The sequence below is a fragment of the Myotis daubentonii genome, chromosome 10 (assembly GCF_963259705.1).
Source record: "Myotis daubentonii chromosome 10, mMyoDau2.1, whole genome shotgun sequence".
Lineage (NCBI taxonomy): Eukaryota > Metazoa > Chordata > Mammalia > Chiroptera > Vespertilionidae > Myotis > Myotis daubentonii.
In genome coordinates, this window is record NC_081849.1 from 31,484,265 (window position 1) to 31,503,246 (window position 18,982).

Here is an 18,982-nt window from a genome sequence, read left to right on the forward strand (position 1 = left end):
CGACCGGTCATTCTGCATATTAGCCTTTTATTATATAGAACAAGTAAGCGTCTTTGGGAATAAAAACTATACACAATGCTTTTTATTGAATTTACTAGAGGCCCAGTGCACGAATTTGTGCATGGGTGGGGTCCAGCAAGCCCTGCCCCAGTTGGGGTGGGAAGGTGATCAGGGGCAGGGCCAGCTGGGTGGAGGGGTCACAGGAGGTTGGCTGGCCGGCCCCGCCCCCGATCAGGGTGGGGGCATCCGATTGGGGCCAGGCTGGCTGAGGGGAGGGTCCACGGGAGGTTGGCGAGCGGCTCCACCCCCATAGGGGTGGGAAGAACAATCGGGCCGGCCAGGGAGAGGGGCTGCGGCAGGTTGGCCGTCCATCCCTGCCCCAGATCTGGCCTGGGAGAGGGCCCCCCCTCCCCCCCCATCAGGCCAGTTGGCTGGCTGCAGTGCGCATCATAGCAACCAGTTCTGGTTGTTCTGGCATTCCGGTTGCTTGGCTTTTATATAAATAGATCATTTTCTCAAATTTATAATCTATTCATTGAGTAAATATTTGTTAAGTACCTATTGTATACCAGGCACTCTTCTGGTTGTATGTGTATATAAGAGTAAATGAAACATGGCTACCTTCAAGGTTCTAACAATCTTTTAGGTTCTATAAGTACATGTTAGAAACATATAAACCATAGAATTTAGAAAAGATTTCTTATCTAGCTGATTGCCTCACACAGCTGTTCCTGGAATGAAAAGTGAAAAATGACCAGAAGGTAGTAGCAGATCGAATAGGATCTAGATAAAGAGCATGGTGATGGTTGAAGGCTCACAGATTGATACACAGGATTTTGTATTTCTTTGGCAGTTGGTAGCACAGCCTCCAGGGATACAAGTTTGAAGATGTACTAGGTGGGCTTCTCTGGTTGTAAAGCAACTGTTTTCATCAGAAGTACATTTCTTTACTTGGTTAATTGTTTAGGTAACTACTTTATAGATGTGCTAAAGAATGTGAACAGTCCAAAAGGAATAGTAAGTTAAACTTAGTATACTTTAGTAAACCTGAGCTGCTTTCATTTTTTTTCTCTTTACTTTATTCCTTTCATTTTCTTCACTCTAATATTCACTTACTTATCTACCTTTCATAAGCAACAATCCAGATGATGATGATGAAGATGATATTGTTATAATTTAACTAGAGACCTGATGCACGAAATTTGTGCAAGAGTAGGCCTCCCTTCTCCTGGCTGCCCACCCAGGCTTCCCTTGCAGCCCCGGCTTCGTCTGGAAGGTCGTCCCAAAGGACGTCCGGAAGTACATCCAGTCTAATTAGCATATTATGCTTTTATTTTTATAGATTATTATAGATAAGTGATTTACTTTCCTGCCTGTCAAATGATAATCTGTGCCTGCTTATTTACCCGGGGCTTTAATCTTGAAAATCATACGTAGCCTAACTGATTACTTTTTTTCTTCACAGAGTTGTAGCTCTGAATTCACACAAGTCTGAAAAAAAGAAGAAACGTTACAAAGATTCTCTTTCTCTAGCTGCCATGATACGAAAATTTCAGAAAGAGAAGGATGCATTAGAGAAGGAATCTAACCCTAAAGTCTCAGTGAACTTAATGAGCACCTCTTTGAATAAACCCCCCTCCGCTGCTGTAACATTGGGGAATGATGTCTCCGACTTAAACATGAACAGTGCTGATCCGGACCTTCCCATTTTTGTTAGCACAAATGAACATGAACTCTTTCAAGAAGCTGAAAGTGCCCTAAAGATACTAGATGATATTGACTTTGACAGATTATTGGATGCTACTTCTGATGGTAGCCCCCTCTCTGAGTCAGGGGGAGAGAATGGAAACACCACCCAGCCAACCTACGCCTCTCAGGTTATGCCCAAGGTGGTACCTATACTCCCAGAGGGTTTACCTGTCCTTCTTGAAAAACGTATTGAAGACCTCCGTGTAGTAAGTGGAATAATTCTCTTGTTTTTTGTGTGTGTTTTTATTTGTTGCACAAATATAACAATAAATGTATTTTTAAGACAAAAATAACAACTGACAATCCCAATACTCATATAAGCAACATATAATTTCTTCTTAGTTTTTGACTGTGTGCATAAACCTTTGATTTTATTTATATTTATTTAAGTATAGTTGGTATACAATATTATGTTAGTTTCAGGTCTACAATACAGTGATTTGACATTTATATACTTTATGATGTCATCACACTAAACGAAGTCTAGTAATCATCCATCACTATGCAAAATTATAATATTGATGACTATATTCACCTTCACCTTTTTCACCTATCCCCACTTCCCTCAGCTCTGTCAACCCTCAGTTTGATCTTTATGAGTCTGTTTTTGTTTTGTTTGTTCATTTGTTTTTTTAGATTCTCCATATAAGTGAAGTCATATGATATTTGACTTTGACTTAATTTTACTTAGCATAGTAACCTCTAGGTTCATCCATTTTGTCACGAATGGCAAGATTTCATTCTTTTTTTATTGTTGAATATTTCATTGTATATGTATCACATCTTTTTTATTCTTTCCATGGACACCTAGGTTGCTTCCGTATCTTGGCTATTGTAAATAATGCTGCAGTGAACATAGGATGCATTTATCTTTTTTAATTAGTGTTTTGAATTTTTTTAGATAAATACTCAGAAGTGGAATTTCTGGGTGATGTGGGTATTTCTGTTTTTAGTTTTTTGCGTAATCTCCATACTTTTACATAGGGGTTACACCAGTTTACACTCCCACCAACAGTGCACCCAGGATTCCCTTATCTCAATGTCCTCACCAACACTTGTCATTTTTTTACTTTTTTTATAATAGCCATTCTGACTGGTGTGATTTGGTATCTCATTGTGGTTTTGCTTTGCATTTCCCTGATGATTAGTGATGTCGAGCATCTTTACATGTTGGTTGGCCATTTGTATGTCTTCCTTGGAGAAATGTTCTATTCATGTTCTCTCCCATTTTTTGATCCGAGTGTTTATTTTTTTATCTTGAGTTGTATGAGTTCTTTATATTTTGGATATTAACCCCTTATTGGATATGTCATTTGCACAAATATATTCTGTCATTTAATAGGTTGTCTTTTTGTTTTTTTGATGGTATCCTAAAAAGCAGGAGCTTTTTAGTTTGATGCAGTCCCATTTGCTTATTTTTGTTGTTGTTTCCCTTCCTTGAGAGGACATAGCCAAAATGATATTACTATGACTTATGTAGAAATTTACTGCCTATCTTTTCTTCTGGAAGTTTTATGATTTCAGGTCTTATATTTAAATCTTTAGTACAGTCCCTGGCCTGGTAGTTCATTTGGTTACAGCATTGTCCCAATATACCAAGGCTACTCGAGTTTGATCTCTGGTCAAGGCACATAAAAGAATCAATCAGTGAATGCATAAATAAGTGGAACAACAAGTTGATGTTTCTGTCTTTCTCCCTCTCTCTCTAAAAGAAAAAAAAAATCAATAAACATAAATAAATGATGCCCTAGCCAGTTTGGCTCAGTGGATAGAGTGGCGGCCTGCAGACTGAAGGGTCCCAGGTTCAATTCTGGTCAAGGGCACATGCCTGGGTTGCCGGCTTGGCCCCAGTAGGGGGCGTGCAGGAGGCAGCCAGTCAATGCTTCTTTCATCATTGATGTTTTCATCTCTCTCTCCCTCTCCCTTCCTCTCTGAAATCAATAAAAATATATTTTTAAAAATGTTTAGTTCAGCCCTAACCAGTTTGGCTCAGTGGATAGAGCATCGGCTTGCGGACTGCAGGGTCCCAGGTTCGATTCCGTTCAAAGGGATGTACCTTGGTTGCTGGCACATCCTTAGTAAGGGGTATGCAGGCGGCAGCTGATTTATGTTTCTCTCTATCCCTCTCCCTTCCTCTCTGTAAAAAATAAATAAAATATATTTTTAAAAAATGTTTAGTTCAATTTGAGTTTATTTTTGTATATGGTATGAAGGAGTGGTACAGTTTAATTTCTTTTGCACACATCTGTCCAGTTTTCTTAGCACCACTTATTTTTGCTTCTCTATTGTTTCATTGATCTTTGTGTCTGGTTTTGTGGTAGTACCATACTGTTTGTTATTGTAGCTTTATAAGTTGTTTGAAACCTGGGAATGTGTTATCTCCAGCTTTGTTCTTTTTTTTTTTTAAATAAATTCAGCTTTATTAGTGATAATGTTTATATTTATAATTTGTTAAAATATATTTTTTATTGATTTAGAGAGGAAGGGAGAGGGAGAGAAAGATAGAAACATTAATGATAAGAGAAAATCATTGATCAGCTGCCTCCTGCACGCCCCCTAGTAGGGATCGAGCCTGCAACCTGGGCATGTGCCTTGACCAGAAATCAAACCATGACCTCCTGATTCATGGGTTGACACTCAACCGCTCAACCAGTGAGCCACAGCGGGTGGACTAGTATGGACATTTTAATGGTATTAGTTCTTCCAATTCATTAGCATGGTATATCCTTTCATTTATTTGTGTCCTCTTTAATTTCTTAAGTTTGTAAAAATTTTCAGAGTACAGGTCTTTTACATCCTTGGTTAAATTTATTCCTGAGTATTTTATTATTTTTTGATGCAGTTGTGAAGAGGATTGTTTTCTTAATTTCTCTTGATCATTCGTTATTAGTGTATAGAAATGCGACAGATTTTTGTTATTATGTCATCTGCATATAGTAACAGTTTTACTTCCTCCTTTACAATTTGGATGCCTTATATTTCTTTTTCTTATCTGACTGCTGTAGCTAGGACTTCCAATACTATATTGAATAATAGTGGTGAGAGTGGGCATTCTTGTCTTGCTCCTGATTTTAGAGGAAAAGCTTCCAGCTTTTCACCACTGAGTAAGTTGTAGCTATGAATTTGACATATGTAGCTTTTATTATTTTATGCTAAGTTTGCTCTATACTTACTTTACTGAAATTTTTTTCATAAATAGATGTTAAATTTTGTCAGATGCTTTTTCTGCATCTATTGAGATGATCATGTCATTTTTATGCTTGGTTTTGTTGATTCATATATCATGTTAATTTGTGGATATTGAACCATCCTTGCATTCCTGGTATATATCCCACTTGATCATTGTATGTAATACTTTTACTGTATTGTTGAATTTCATTTGCTAGTATTTTGTTGCTAATTTTTACATTTATGTTCATCAGTGTTATTGGCCTGCAATTTTTTGTTTTTGTAGTGCCTGTCTGATTTTGGTATTAAGATAATGCTGGCCATGTAGAATGAGTTCCTTTCTCTTCAATTTTTTCAAGGATAGGTATTAATTCTTCTTTAAATGTTTGGTAAAATCCACCTGTGCAGCTGTCTGTTCTGAACTTTTGTTTTTTTGGGGTGTTTTTTAATTACTATTTCAATATCATTACTAGTAGTTAGTCTGTTCAGAGTCTGATTCTTTTTGGTTCAGTCTTAAAAAGATGTATGTTTTTAGGAATTTATCCATTTCTTCTAGATTGTCCAATTTGTTGGCATATAATTGTTCATACTATTCTTTAATGATCCTTTGTATTTTTGTGGTGTTGATTGTAAACTCTTCTCTTGCATTTCTGATTTTATTTATTTGGGCTCTCTTTTTTCCTTGATGAATCAATCTGGCTAAAGGTTTGTCGATTTTGTTTATCCTTTCAAAGAACCAGCACTTAGTTTCATTGATCTTTTCTATTATGTATTTTTAGTCTCTAACTCTTATATTTCTGCTGTGATCATTATTATTTCCTTTCTTCTATATATTTTGGGTTTTGTTCTTTTTCTAGTTTTGGTATAAAGTTAAGTTGTTCATTTGGGATTTTTCTTTCTTGAGATAGGTATGTATAGCTATTAACTTTCCATCTTAGAACTGCTTTTGCTGCATCCCATAAATTTTAGGGAGTTTTGTTTTCATTTTCATTTATCTCAAAATATTTTTGAATTTCCTCTTTAATCCATTGGTTGTTACTAGCATGTTGTTTAGTCTACATGTGTTTGTGTTTTTTCCAGTTTTCTTTTTGTAGTTGATTTCTAGTTTCATATCATTGTGGTCGGAAAAAAATTCTCTATTTTCAATATTATTGAATTAATTGACACTTGTTTTGTGGCCTAATATGTGGTCAGTCTTGAAGAATATTCCATGTGCACTTGAAAAAAATGTGTACTCTGTAGTTTTTGCATGAAATGTTCTAGGATTGTCTATTAAGTTGATCTGATATGACATTTAATGTCATTATTTTATATTAACCTTCTATCTCTGATTTGCCCAATGATGTTAGAAGAGTATTAAGTCCACTAATATTGTATTGCTGTTAATTTCTCTTTCTATGCCCATTAATATTTGCTTTATATATTTATTTTTTAAAATATATTGATTTCAGAGAGGAAAGGAGAGGGAGAGAGCGATAGAGGTATCAATGATGAGAGAGAATCATTGATTGGCTGCTTCCTACACACCCCCTACTGGGAATCAAACCCACAACCCGAGCACATGCCCTTGACTGGAATCAAACCTGGGACCTTTCAGTCTGCTGGCCAATGCTCTATCCACAGAGCCAAACAGGCTAGGGCTGCTTTATGTATTTAGATGTTCCTGTGTTAGGTGAATAGATATATTTACAATTGCGGTATCTTATTGCATTGACCCATTTATCATTATGTCTCCTTTTACAGTCCTTATTTTAAAGTCTGTTTTGTCACATATAAGTATTGCTACCCCTTCTATTTGCATGTAACATCTTTTTATATCCCTTCAGTTTCAATCTGTGTGTCTTTTTATCTATAGTGAGTATCTCATAAGCAGAACATAGGTGGGTCTTGTTTTTTATTCATTCAGCCACCCTAAGTCTTTTGATTGGAACATTTAGGCCATTTACATTTAAATAATTCTTGATAGGCATGTACTTATTGTCATTCTTATTTGTTTGTTGTTGTTGTTTTTGTCATTCTCTGTTACTTGTCTTGATCTCTTTCCTTTTGGTTTGCTGGTTTTCTTAGTGTTTTGTTTGGGTCTTTTGCTCTTTATTGTTCTGTATTTTTTGTTGTTGTTTTTGTTTGTGGTTACCATGAGGTTCATATATACCAATCTGTATCTATAGCAATCTATTTTTTTTAACTCTTTATTGTTTAAAGTATTGCATAAATCTCCTTTTTCCCCCATTGACATCTCCCCAGCTGCTCCCACACCCTATAACAGTCTATTTCAACCTGATAGGTGTTTAAGTTCAAGTAAATTCTAAAAGCACTACGTTTTTACTCCATTTTGACAATCTTTGAATTTTAATGATGAGTTTTGTCCACTTATATTTATTTTCTTTTTTTAATTTATATTTTTATTGATTTGAGAAAGAAAAACATCAGTTTGTTGTTTCAGTTATTTATGCATTCATTGGTTAATTCTTTATTTTTTTTATTGATTTCAGAAAGGAAGGGAGTGGGAGAGAGAGATAGAAACATCAATGATGAGAGAGAAATCATTGATCGGCTGCCTCCTTCATGCCTCACACTGGGGATTGAGCCCGCAACCCGAGCATGTGCCCTGACTGAGAATTGAACTGTGACCTCCTGGTTCATAGGTCGACGCTCAACCACTGAGCCACGCCAGTCGGGCCCATTGGTTAATTCTTGTATGTGCCTGATTGGGAATCAAACATGCAACCTTGGCCAGAACCGGTTTGGCTCAGTGGATAGAGCGTCGGCCTGCGGACTCAGGGGTCCCAGGTTCGATTCCGGTCGGGGGCATGTACCTTGGTTGCGGGCACATTCCCAGGGGGGCGTGCAGAAGGCAGCTGATCGATGTTTCTTTCTCATTGATGTTTCTGGCTCTCTGTCCCTCTCCCTTCCTCTCTGTAAAAAAGCAATAAAATATATTTAAAAAAAAAAAAAAAAAAAAAAAAACATGCAACCTTGGCATAGCAGGATGATGCTCTACCCAACTGAGCTACTCAGCCAGGGCGAATAGGAACTACATTCTTAATCCAGTAAAAAAAAAAAAGTTCTAAAAACAAAACAGCACTAAAGATGTCTATATAAATACAGACAAGTTTTTCTGCTTACTGAATTTGTCCCCTCATTTGGCATATTGGTTAACATTGGGGAAATTAAGCATATAACTAAAGACACAGTATAATCTACAGTTTTGTTCATCTAAAAGTTTATTTAATCTTCTCAACTATTCCAAGTATGAAGTATAGGTATTGTTTTCTTTTTCTTTTCTTTTTGTTTTTTTGTTGTTGTTGTTAATCTTCACCCAAGAATATTTTCATTGATTTTTAGGGAGAGTGCAAAAGAGAGGGAAAGACAGAGAGAAACATCAATGTGAGAGAAACACATCGATTGGTTGCCTCCAGCACGAGCCCCAGCCAGGGCCCAGGCTGGGAAGGAGCCTGCAACCAAGGTACATGCGCTTGACCAAAATCGAACCTGGGGACCCTGTGGTCCACAGGCCGACGCTCTATCCACTGAGCCAAACTGGCTAGGGCGTATTGTTTTCTTTTTGTGGTTGAGAAACTTAAGTGATAGGTTAAAAGCTTGGTCAAGGCCAACTAGTAAGTGGTGGAACCTGAACTTAAAAACAGGTTGTCTAGATTCCAAAGTATATGCTTTTTGCTATTCCCATGTTGCCCCACCGCTAGACGCTTTATAGGTTTTAAAAAGTGCTGATGATGTGACCCAGGTTTTCCAACATGTAATTGATAATAATTGCTATTGTTTATTTAGCAAATGCCTGTACTGTGTATTGAGTGTACAGTGTCCCACAGTCACAAGGCACCATTTACCATTGAGGAGACCGTGCCCTGACTGGGCTTAGTGTACTTTACATACTGTATAGTCAGTCTAGCCCTCGAACAATCGTATGGGATAGGTAGTATTCCAAGGTTCAAAAGGTTAAGTCATTTGGCCATGGCCATGTGATTTTTAAGTGGCTGAGACATATTTCAAAGTGAAGATTTAAAGGCAGGACCATCAAGCTTCATAGTTTGCACTTCCTCTGCTGTGTTATATGCAATTCATTCTCATTTAATAAACAAAACTGCTTAGTAATGAATGTGTTTCAATCTTGTAAAACTGTCACATTTCAGATATCAAAAACTGTAATTTTTCTCTGTAATAGTCATGCCAGGAGTAAGAAGATTCGTTTTATTTACTGATGTCTATGAATTCTCCATATTTTTTCTTTGAAATACAAGATGGTGTTTTTTCTTCAGGAGATGAGAATTCATCCTTGTGTTTGTCTGATGAGGAGTTTGTTCTTGTTGCTCTTTTCTCACTTTGAAACATTCTTCCAGTGTTCAGCCTCTTGACATTTTTGTTTCTCTTTCTTGAAGTTTAGTTTTCATTCTGGCTTTCTTCCTATATTTCTACTCCCTACACACACCAGTCTGCATCCTTTCTAAGAAGTGCTGAGATACATCTCAGAGATTTCATTCTTCTATTTACAGCATGTAAAATTGTCAGATGCATGGTAGATTGACAGAATCAGCATGTGACTATATCGGATTATTAGATCAGGCTTGATTTTTTACATCTCATGGAAATCAAGATGAACTGTTCTTTGTAATTTCCCCAGTAAAATTTGCTTATGGTAGATTGTCTTGGTTTGTACACTCTTTGTTTCTTGTCAGGCTGGTTAAGGTGACAATCATAATGCTGAAAATATTATCCTTAAGCTCATTGAATTAATTTTTGCTTATACCTAGGCTAATGTTTTCTTTGTTAGTATGTAATTAGGTAGAACTAAGGGTGGCAGTGTTACAGAGGAGAAGTTACGACGCTTCTGGTCTGAGTCCTAGGTCCACCACTTAGTAGCCGTGTGATTTGGGGGCATATCCTATAACCTATTAAAGATTTTGGTCCCTTATTTGTAAAATGAGGGTTTAATACCAGTTTCACCAGCTATGAGTATTTAACAAGGTAATGGGTATAAAGTGTAGAATATGACACACATTGTAAACAATAATGTCTGTAGAAAGTGAGACATCTGCTTTCTGTTATCTTGGAGACCACAGCAAAAATTAACAAGCCCTGGCTGGTTTGGCGCAGTGGATAGAGCATCAGCCTGCGGTCTGAAGGGTCCCGGGTTCGATTCCATGTACCTTGGTTGCGGGCACATCCCCAGTAGGGGGTGTGCAGGAGGCAGCTGATCGATGTTTCTCTCTCATCGTTGTTTCTAACTCTATCCCTCTCCCTTCCTCTCTGTAAAAAATCAATAAAATATATTTAAAAAAAATTTTTTTAAATTAATAAAATACACAAGACAACCAAAACACTAAAAAAATCTTATATGGAAATTTTGTGAATTTAGGTAGATTGAAAAAAATGAAATACAGACATAGTCGGAAAGAATGGTATGTATACTAAAATAGTTTCAGCACTCTTTAATTGCCTCCTTATGCCAGGTACGAAATTGGGTATTAAGAATACAAAGTGAAAAAAATTATAACCCCATCCTCAAAAGAGCTGATTCTTTAGTAAATAAATATGGAAGCAAATAATGTGTTTATTAGGGGTTATATTGTCAATCTTATGTTTCTCTAGGCTGCCAAACTTTTTGATGAAGAAGGAAGGAAAAAATTCTTTACACAGGATATGAATAATATTCTTCTGGAGTAAGTATTTTCTTCTTTGATTAAAATTCTTAAAATATAGTAGGCCTCGCCCTGGCCAGTGTGGCTCAGTTAGTCGTTGTCCGGTGAACCGAAAGGTCACTGATTTGATTCCGGTGAGGGCAGATACCCAGGTTGCAGGCTCAATCCCCAGTCAGGTGCATGGGGTGGGGTGGGGGGGCAGTGGGTGCAGCTGATCGATGTTCCTTTCTCTTCCTCTCCCCTCTTCCTTCTTCTCTCTCTAAAATTAATACAAACATATTTTAAAAGATAAAAGGTATATAGTAGGCTTTTGAAATGCAAATACTGAGTGCCTGGCTAGTCTCATACATTAGCTCTTCCCTTTCAGCCTCCCAGTATGTATGATGAACATTTGTTTCTCAGCAAAATTATGCTTCTGCATGTATTGGTTCTTTTGGACCCCTACGATAATCAAAGCTTCCAATATTATAACTTCCAATATTATAAGTGACCACTCTACAGGTTGAATAGTACTCTAGGTTTATATGTATATTTTACCAACTTATATAAAACATTCTGTGATAGCTCTGTTTATATTAAATTTGGTATAATTTTCTGTCTACTTTTCAGACTTTGGAAAAATACATTATGAACTCTTAAAGCCAAGTGGAAAGTATGGTTTAATTAAGAAATCATGATTGTGGGATAAGATTGAGTCCAATGTGGAAAAGACAGAAGTTAGATTTAGGAGGAGAGGGTGAAGGCTGATATATGATATAGGTTATATTTAAAGTAGTGATCATTTTCACTCTCACAGTTTGATTCTAATAAAGCTGCAGATTCTAATATTGTGATCTCATAAGATATAAACCTATTGGATTATAAATTTTGACCATTGGAAATTGGATATGTAATTGACTGCAAGCAGAACGCCAAAAACAAACAAACAAAAAAATGATTCTGGGGAAAGCAGCAAAATTTACTTCTCTGATGAAAATACTGTGTTGGTAGTTCAGTAGCATCATTTAGAAAGAAACAAAAAAGCAGTGTTTTTAATACTATTATTTCTCTTTTAAATATATAATGAAGATAGTTTCTCAAGATATAAAGGATGGATTGGTTTGTTGGTTCTGATAACTATTTTAATGAATTGCATTTCTCTTATGCTGTAGTACTAAAACTGTTTTAAGTACCATGGATTTCATGAAACATACAACCTAGTATCCTACTTCTAATATGCTGAAATTTTGTTCCTGTTCTTCTTTATTTAATCCAGGGCTTTTCAAGTTGTTTCTGTTTGCCTGAAAGCAAGGCAAATGCTTCCTGTTGGCACCAGCTCCTTTTACCTAGCTCCTGTAAAACCCCAGATTCAATAAACAATATAACATTTCTCATCAGAGCTGACCCAGATTCCATAATCAGGGATCTGCCTAGCTCTTCTTTTTCTTTCCATTTGAAAGCCCTAAGTTTACTAGATCAGGTCCTTTTCCTGAGACGGAGACAATTCTTTTTTATTTTACTTTTCTGTAAGAGGGAACAGCTACTAGTATAGCTCCCCTGAGAGAATCAAAAGACCATCCTCAGGAAATAACATCTCAAATAAGCAGAATAGCAGCATTCCATTAACTGGCTTCTCTGTCAGTTCCTCTCATGTCTATTCTAAAACAAATCCTCTAGTTTTTTGGAGCCAATCTACTTAAATTTTTTAAAAATTTATTAATTTTGAGAGAGAGAGGGAGAGATTGATTTGTTGTTCCACCCATTCATGCACTCATTGGTTGATTCTTGTATGTGCCCTAACCAGGGATGGAACCTGCAACTTTGGTATATTGGAATGATGCTCCAACCAACTGAGCTAGTGGGCCAGGGCCCATCTATTTTTTATTTCATAGAAAGTGTGCCTCCAATTCTACAAGCCGTAGTGTTTAGTTGAATTTTTTTCTCTTTTAGTCACTTTATTATACCACCCTGGCCTCTTTGTCCACTTTCCTGACCCAACATCCCTTATTTCTCTAGACTGAGTTGATCTTCTAAGGACATATGGTAGATGATTATTTGGTTTAGTTATTCCCATGAAGTTATTCAGGTGTATTGGCTCTGCCTCACCATTGCTTCCTCTTCACCATGGCTGGAGAGAAAAAAGATGAGTTTGTTGGAATAGAGTATCCTTTTACTTTTAGCCTAATGAATTTGACCTGGATAAAAAAATTAACAACATGCTGCCTTGATTTTATCCCCTATTTCCTCCTTTACTTCAAGCTGACATTGCTAATAAAATCTTGATGCTTTGCCTATTATTCTAATTCAGCCTGACAATTCTGCTCAACAAATGCTTTAGGCAGGTACTACCAATCCTATTGGATATTTGGCAGTGAGATCTGTCTTCCTTCATTGTTAGATGCTCCTTTCAGGAGCTTGTGAGTGTGATGTGAATCCTATATAATAAAAGGCTAATATGCAAATTTTTCCCTTGACTAGGAGTTCAACCAAGAGGCAGGGCAGGCAAGCCAACTGCCTGAGGCTCCTCCCCCGGCTAGCTGGCCTGATTGACCCAATCAGGGCAAGCTGGCCGGACCCCACGCATGCACAAATTTGTGCACCGGGCCTCTAGTCTCAATATAAATGGGCTTACCAATTGGTCTGCCTGTCTGTCTGTTTCTCTTTCTTTGAATTGAAGGTTAGCAAAGTGAAAGGGTTGATCACAAGCCACAGCTTTTCCTTACTCTTTTGAGGGGCTGCTTTGCAATTGGAGGAATCCCAAACAGTTTTTCAACCATATTTCTAACCTGTTCCATACCAAATCTCATTTAGGTAACTCTAGAACCAGCCCACCTGAATTAAGTAGTTATTCAGGGACAAGAGGGATGAACACACCTCTTGTCTAGTATTAGTTAACACATCAACAGGCTTTTGAATTTTTGCTTTAAGGTAAAGAGATATTTGGGATTTTGAATTTGGGTTATTGTTCCCTAAGATTTCTTCAGTTAGTTTTCAGTGGTTGTATTATTTGGACAATATTGGTAGGATATCTGGAATACTTGAGGAAACTCCAGGAAATTCAGTAGATTCCAGAATTCATTTGGACTGAGTTTTTCTTATTATTAGTGTTTTAAATTTATTAAGAATGATTTTTTTTTTTCCGTAACCGGTTTGGCTCAGTGGATAGAGCGTCGGCCTGCGGACTCAAGGGTCCCAGGTTCAATTCCGGTCAAGGGCATGTACCTTGGTTGCGGGCACATCCTCACTAGGGAGTGTGCAGGAGGCAGCTGATCTATGTTTCTCTCTCATCAATGTTTCTAACTCTCTATCCCCCTCCCCTCCTCTCTGTAAAAAATCAATAAAATATATTTTTTAAAAAAAAGAAAAAGAATGATTTTTTTAGAAAGAGGAAGTTTACGTGGTAGGAAGATGTGCCATATATCACCTTTGGGAAAATGACTGTATTTCTAGAATTCTGTGTAGAAAGGATGATACCATAGTTATCACTAAATATTCCTCAGTAGGAGAATCTTGTTTACACAGATGGCTATTGCTTCCACTACAGATTTCCATGTTTCATTTCTTTGAAACTTCTCCAGAGACAAAGGAGAGTTTTTTGTAGACAGGGATATAAAAGTGAGTTTCCAGCCTACTTACTCAACAGAGCCCAATATTTGTTCTCTAGTGCCTTTAACCCTTTGCGGTCGTATTAAATTTGGATATGGGTGTCGTACTGGTCGAAATTACTTTCCATTGAAAGAGCAGTGATGCATAACATGCAAGATTATGAAGGATAAACAAGATTTATTAATTCTTTTTTTTGGAACTACGTCACTACTAGTAGAATCACTACAAACGTTATCACTTTCTATGTCAGAGTCAGTATTCAAGGTGCCAAAATAAAACTCTTCATCGTTACTTTCAGATTCGCAGTACACTTCTTTCGGTAACTTTCTTTTTGCCATTTTGGAGTATTATTTTGAAATATCTTAACAAGCGAGAATGCCTAATTACAGTTAAACGTAAAGCTTTATTTGAAATTCTGCGAAGTATCTCTGAAGCTTGTCGATTTCTTCACTCTCAAAAGGCGACTGCCTCGCCACGGGGTTTTGCATGGCGAGTGTGGAACGACCGCCTTTGTTTATATTGAGCTTAGATATCTCCGATTTGTTGGGGCAGTGTTTTGGTTCGTGACAAGGTCGCTTAGACACTTAAGAGCTTTCAGAGAAATTATGAACTGATACATGAATAAATAGAGTTAAGATTCGTACGGTTCCTTGCTGTGGTGGCTGAGAGCAGACATACGACCGGAACGGTAAAAAAGCTTTGGTGGCTGAGAGTAGACAAACGACCGCAAAGGCTTAATAGCAGATGGTCCCAGTATATTTTCATTCATTTAGAACCTGTAGTGATCTCATACTCATAATTTTTTATCAGGTTCAAGGCCCATTCATAGTAACTTTCATGCATAGAAATCTGCCTTTGGATAGATTTCACTTAAAGAAGGAAAAGGAGCTGGTAGAAAGTAGGAGGCAGGGCTCAAGAAAGTTCACCACTTCAAGAGAACTTTGTTTCTCTGTGAAATAAATGTAAAAATAACTGAAAATCACACTTTGGGTGCCAGGTGTTTTTAGTTGGCTACTTCTGGAGCCTTAGAAGATTGGAATTCTTAGGAAAAAAATATTATAGTAGATCTGTGAGAGATGTGTACTTAAATACACTGCTTAAGAATGGGGGTACAGCCCTAACCGGTTTGGCTCAGTGGATGGAGTGTCGGCCTGCGGACTGATGGGTCCCAGGTTTGATTCCATTTGGGGACATGTGCCTTGGTTGCGGGCACATCCCCAGTAGGGGCTGTGTGGGAGGCAGCTGATCGATGTTTCTAACTCTCTATCCCTCTCCCTTCCTCGCTGTAAAAAAAATCAGTAAAATACATATTTATTTTAAAAAAGGCCCTAACCGGTTTGGCTCAGCAGATAGAGCGTTGGCCTGCAGACTCAAGAGTCCCAGGTTCAATTCCGGTCAAGGGCATGTACCTTGGTTGTGGGCATATACCCAGTAGGGGGTGTGCAGGAGGCAGCTGATCGATGTTTCTCTCTCATCGATGTTTCTAACTCTCTATCCCTCTCCCTTTCTCTCTGTAAAAATCAATAAAATATTTTTTTTAAAAAAAAAGAATGGGGGTACATTCTGAGAAATGCATTGTTAAACGATTTCATTGTTCAAACAGGCTGTTAAATACCTAGTTTGTAATACAGGCCCAATAAAGTAATCAAAGATGGATGAAACAGTCTGTATGTGCAGCCAGAAAAGTTTTACCTCTTTTGAATCTGAAATTTTCAAACAACTAAGGAAAAAGTACTCTAAGAACTCATATGTGACTCACTAGTATAGTAATTGTAAGGATTGAAGGGCGTATAAAATCTCTTCGAGAAAAGGAACTTTTGGTTAATAATAGAGTTCCTGTGCTTTCCCCAAAAATGTAGACTTGGTTGCAGCCATGAAAAATATTATTTGCCAGCTTGTTTGAGATTATATAAGTTCTCTGAAACTAAGCTCATCGAAATTTTCTGTAGCATCACTATTAATTACTTTTCCTTGAAAAATACAGTCTAGGAAATGTAAAATGAGAAAAGAATCATTTCCTTTGCCTCCTTGCTTGGCTGTTGCTACCTGAAAGAAATTCTTTACTATTTATTTGTTGTTTTTGGTCAGCATTGAGTTACAGCTGCAGGAACTAGGCCCCGTCATTCGTAGTGGTGTCTACGCCCATCTTGAAGCGTTTGTGCCATGCAATAAAGAAACACTGGTAAAGCGTCTAAAGAAGCTACATCTTAACGTCCAGGTAAGAGGAGAAACAATGATACCTACATTGGGAGGTTTATAACCTGTAAAGAGACTGGTTTCTTTTGGGGGATTTTGCATATTAATTGCTTTATAGTCATGTTGTATGAATATTAATGGCACATTGGATCCCCTGAAAAAAATTACTTTTCAATAATAGATAGGTTTAGGTGAGAAATAATATTTTCTAAGGCATAGATTCTTGGACTAGTAAATTAACCTATTGCACAGCTAACACAACTTGGCCTTCAGCAAATAAACTGACATATTTATAATTCAATTTTCTTACTCCAGAAATGGATCTCTACAGATATTATGCAGACCAATGGAAAGAATCACAGGGTTGCATGTAAAATTAAAAATTATCTAGTGTAATTATCCATATTTTGCTAGATTCTCCTCGACTGCAACCCCATTAAGTGATTGTCCAAGATGAATGCTCTCATGGTCAGAAACTTATTTCATTACTAGAGGCCCAGTGCACGGGATTCGTGCACTGGTGGGGGGCGTGGCCTGCGGGGATCGGCTGCTGTGGGAGCAGCACTCATCCCAGTTAGCTGAGCAGCGCTCCCACTGTGGGAGCACACTGACCACCAGTGGGCAGCTCCTGCGTTGAGCGTCTGCCCTCTGGTGGTCAGTGTGCATCATAGCGACTGGTCGAGCGGTCGTTCTGGTCATTCTGCCGTTCGGTCACTGGGTTTATATTATCCCAATATATAAAAAGCCAGGGGCTCTCACAACTGAAACAATCAGATGGACTACTGAATAACAGGCTGCATGGGGCGACCAGGCCAGCAGGGGGGGGGGGCAGTTGGGGGTGACCAGGCCGCAGGGGGGAAGGGGGGCAGTTAGGGGCAACCAGGCCGGTGGGAGGGCCAGTTGGGGGTGACCAGGCTGGCAGGGGGGGCAATTAAGGGCGATCAGGCAGTCAGGCAGGTGGGCAGTTAGGAGCCAGCAGTCCCAGATTGTGCGAGGGATGTCAGACTGCAGTTTAGGCCCTATCCCAGGGATCAGTCGGACATCCCCCGAGGGGTCCCAGATTGGAGAAGGTGCAGGCTGGGCTGAGGGGACCCACCCCTCTGTGCATGAATTTTGTGCACCAGGCCTCTAGTCTATAATAATGAAAGCGTAATATGCTAATTAGACCGGATGTCATTCCAGATGTCCTTCCTGACAAAGCCGCGGACAGAGGGAAGCCAGTCCAGGTCCCAGGTGCTGGAGGGAAGCCAGTGTCAGCAGCTGGGGGAAGGAAGGCCTACTCTTGCATGAATTTTCGTACTTTGGGCCTCTAGTATAGGATAATATCAGAAAGTTCTTCCATGCTCTGTGCCAAACCCAGGTGCTTTCTAAGCTGTTAGTCCTAATTCTACCTTTGAATTCATCTACAAATCTAATCATTTGTCCACTTCATCGCTTTCATGTTTTTGAAAGCATTTATTATGTCTCCTTCTTCACTTCATATAAAATGGTTTTTCATGCCTTTATTGTCCTGATTACTTTTCACTTAATGATTTTTTTGCCTCTATAATTAAAAATATTTATAACTTACAAGTAACAGAAAATAACTTGAATGTAGTTTAAGACAAACAAGGACATTTTTTCTATGAATAAAGGTTTTTCATGGAACTAAGGGCAAGGATGCAGCCAGGCCCTAACCGGTTTGGCTCAGTAGATAGAGCATCGGCCTACGGACTGAAAGGTCCCAGGTTCGATTCCTGTCAAGGGCATGTTCTTTGGTTGCGGGCACATCCCCAGTAGGAGATGTGCAGGAGGCAGCTGATGGATGCTTATCTCTCATCGATGTTTCCAACTCTCTATCCTTCTCCCTTTCTCTCTGTAAAAATGTCAAGAAAATATATTTAAAAGAAAAAAAAAAGAATGCAGCCAGGAAGGATGGGAACTGATCATTTGGATTAACTCTTTTTCTACCTCTCTCCCCACATCTCATTTTTATCCTGTTATGTACATCTGCAGATAAGATTACTTGATTATCAAGGTTTTACATTACACAGAAAAACCACACACAGAGACTGACTCAGTTCACTCATCCCAATCCAAATTCCTAGGTCAGACAATCTGATTTTAATATTTTGGATCAACCTAAACTTTTCTGGTTGGGGGTGGGAGTCACACAGCACAATATGGCTATCCAAGGTCTATCATGGTGCTAATGGGAGAATACATATGTCTGGCTCACTGTATTAGGTGTGATCTGACAGACATAGAATTGTTTTTTGTGGGTTTTTTTTTAGTATATACTTTTTTTGATTTTAGAGAGGAAGGGAGAGGGAGAAAGGTAGAAACATCAATGATGAGAGAAAATCATCGATTGGCTGCTGCTTGCACACCCGCCTCTACTGGGATCAAGCCCACAACCTGGGCATATGCCCTGACTGGGAATCGAACCAGTGACCTCTTGGTTCCTGGGTCAATGCTCAACCGCTCAGCCACACCTAGCCAGGCAGACATGGAATTATTTACTGTAGGTACTCAGCTTCTGTTAATAAAATACTTCTTTGAATTGAGAAACTATAGTTCTTTCTCAATTCAAAGCAGTTAATGAACAAGTGAAATTTATCTAAGGTCTCAGAATTTGTGTCTATGCC

General features: G+C 38.3%; 1 protein-coding gene across 8 annotated transcripts in view; it reads left to right on the forward strand.

The window, feature by feature from the left end:
• Window positions 1-18,982, forward strand: part of UBN2 (ubinuclein 2) — a 105,361-nt gene that overhangs the window by 33,682 nt on the left and 52,697 nt on the right. For all 8 annotated transcript variants that reach the window (XR_009454711.1, XR_009454712.1, XR_009454713.1 and 5 more), the window contains exons 6-8: window positions 1,466-1,955; window positions 10,525-10,595; window positions 16,248-16,377. Coding sequence is in view for 2 of the 8 variants with exons in the window: in XM_059711926.1 (XP_059567909.1) it covers window positions 1,466-1,955; window positions 10,525-10,595; window positions 16,248-16,377 (691 nt within the window). In the remaining 6 variants the exon portion in view is untranslated. The remainder of the gene's footprint in view (window positions 1-1,465; window positions 1,956-10,524; window positions 10,596-16,247; window positions 16,378-18,982) is intronic.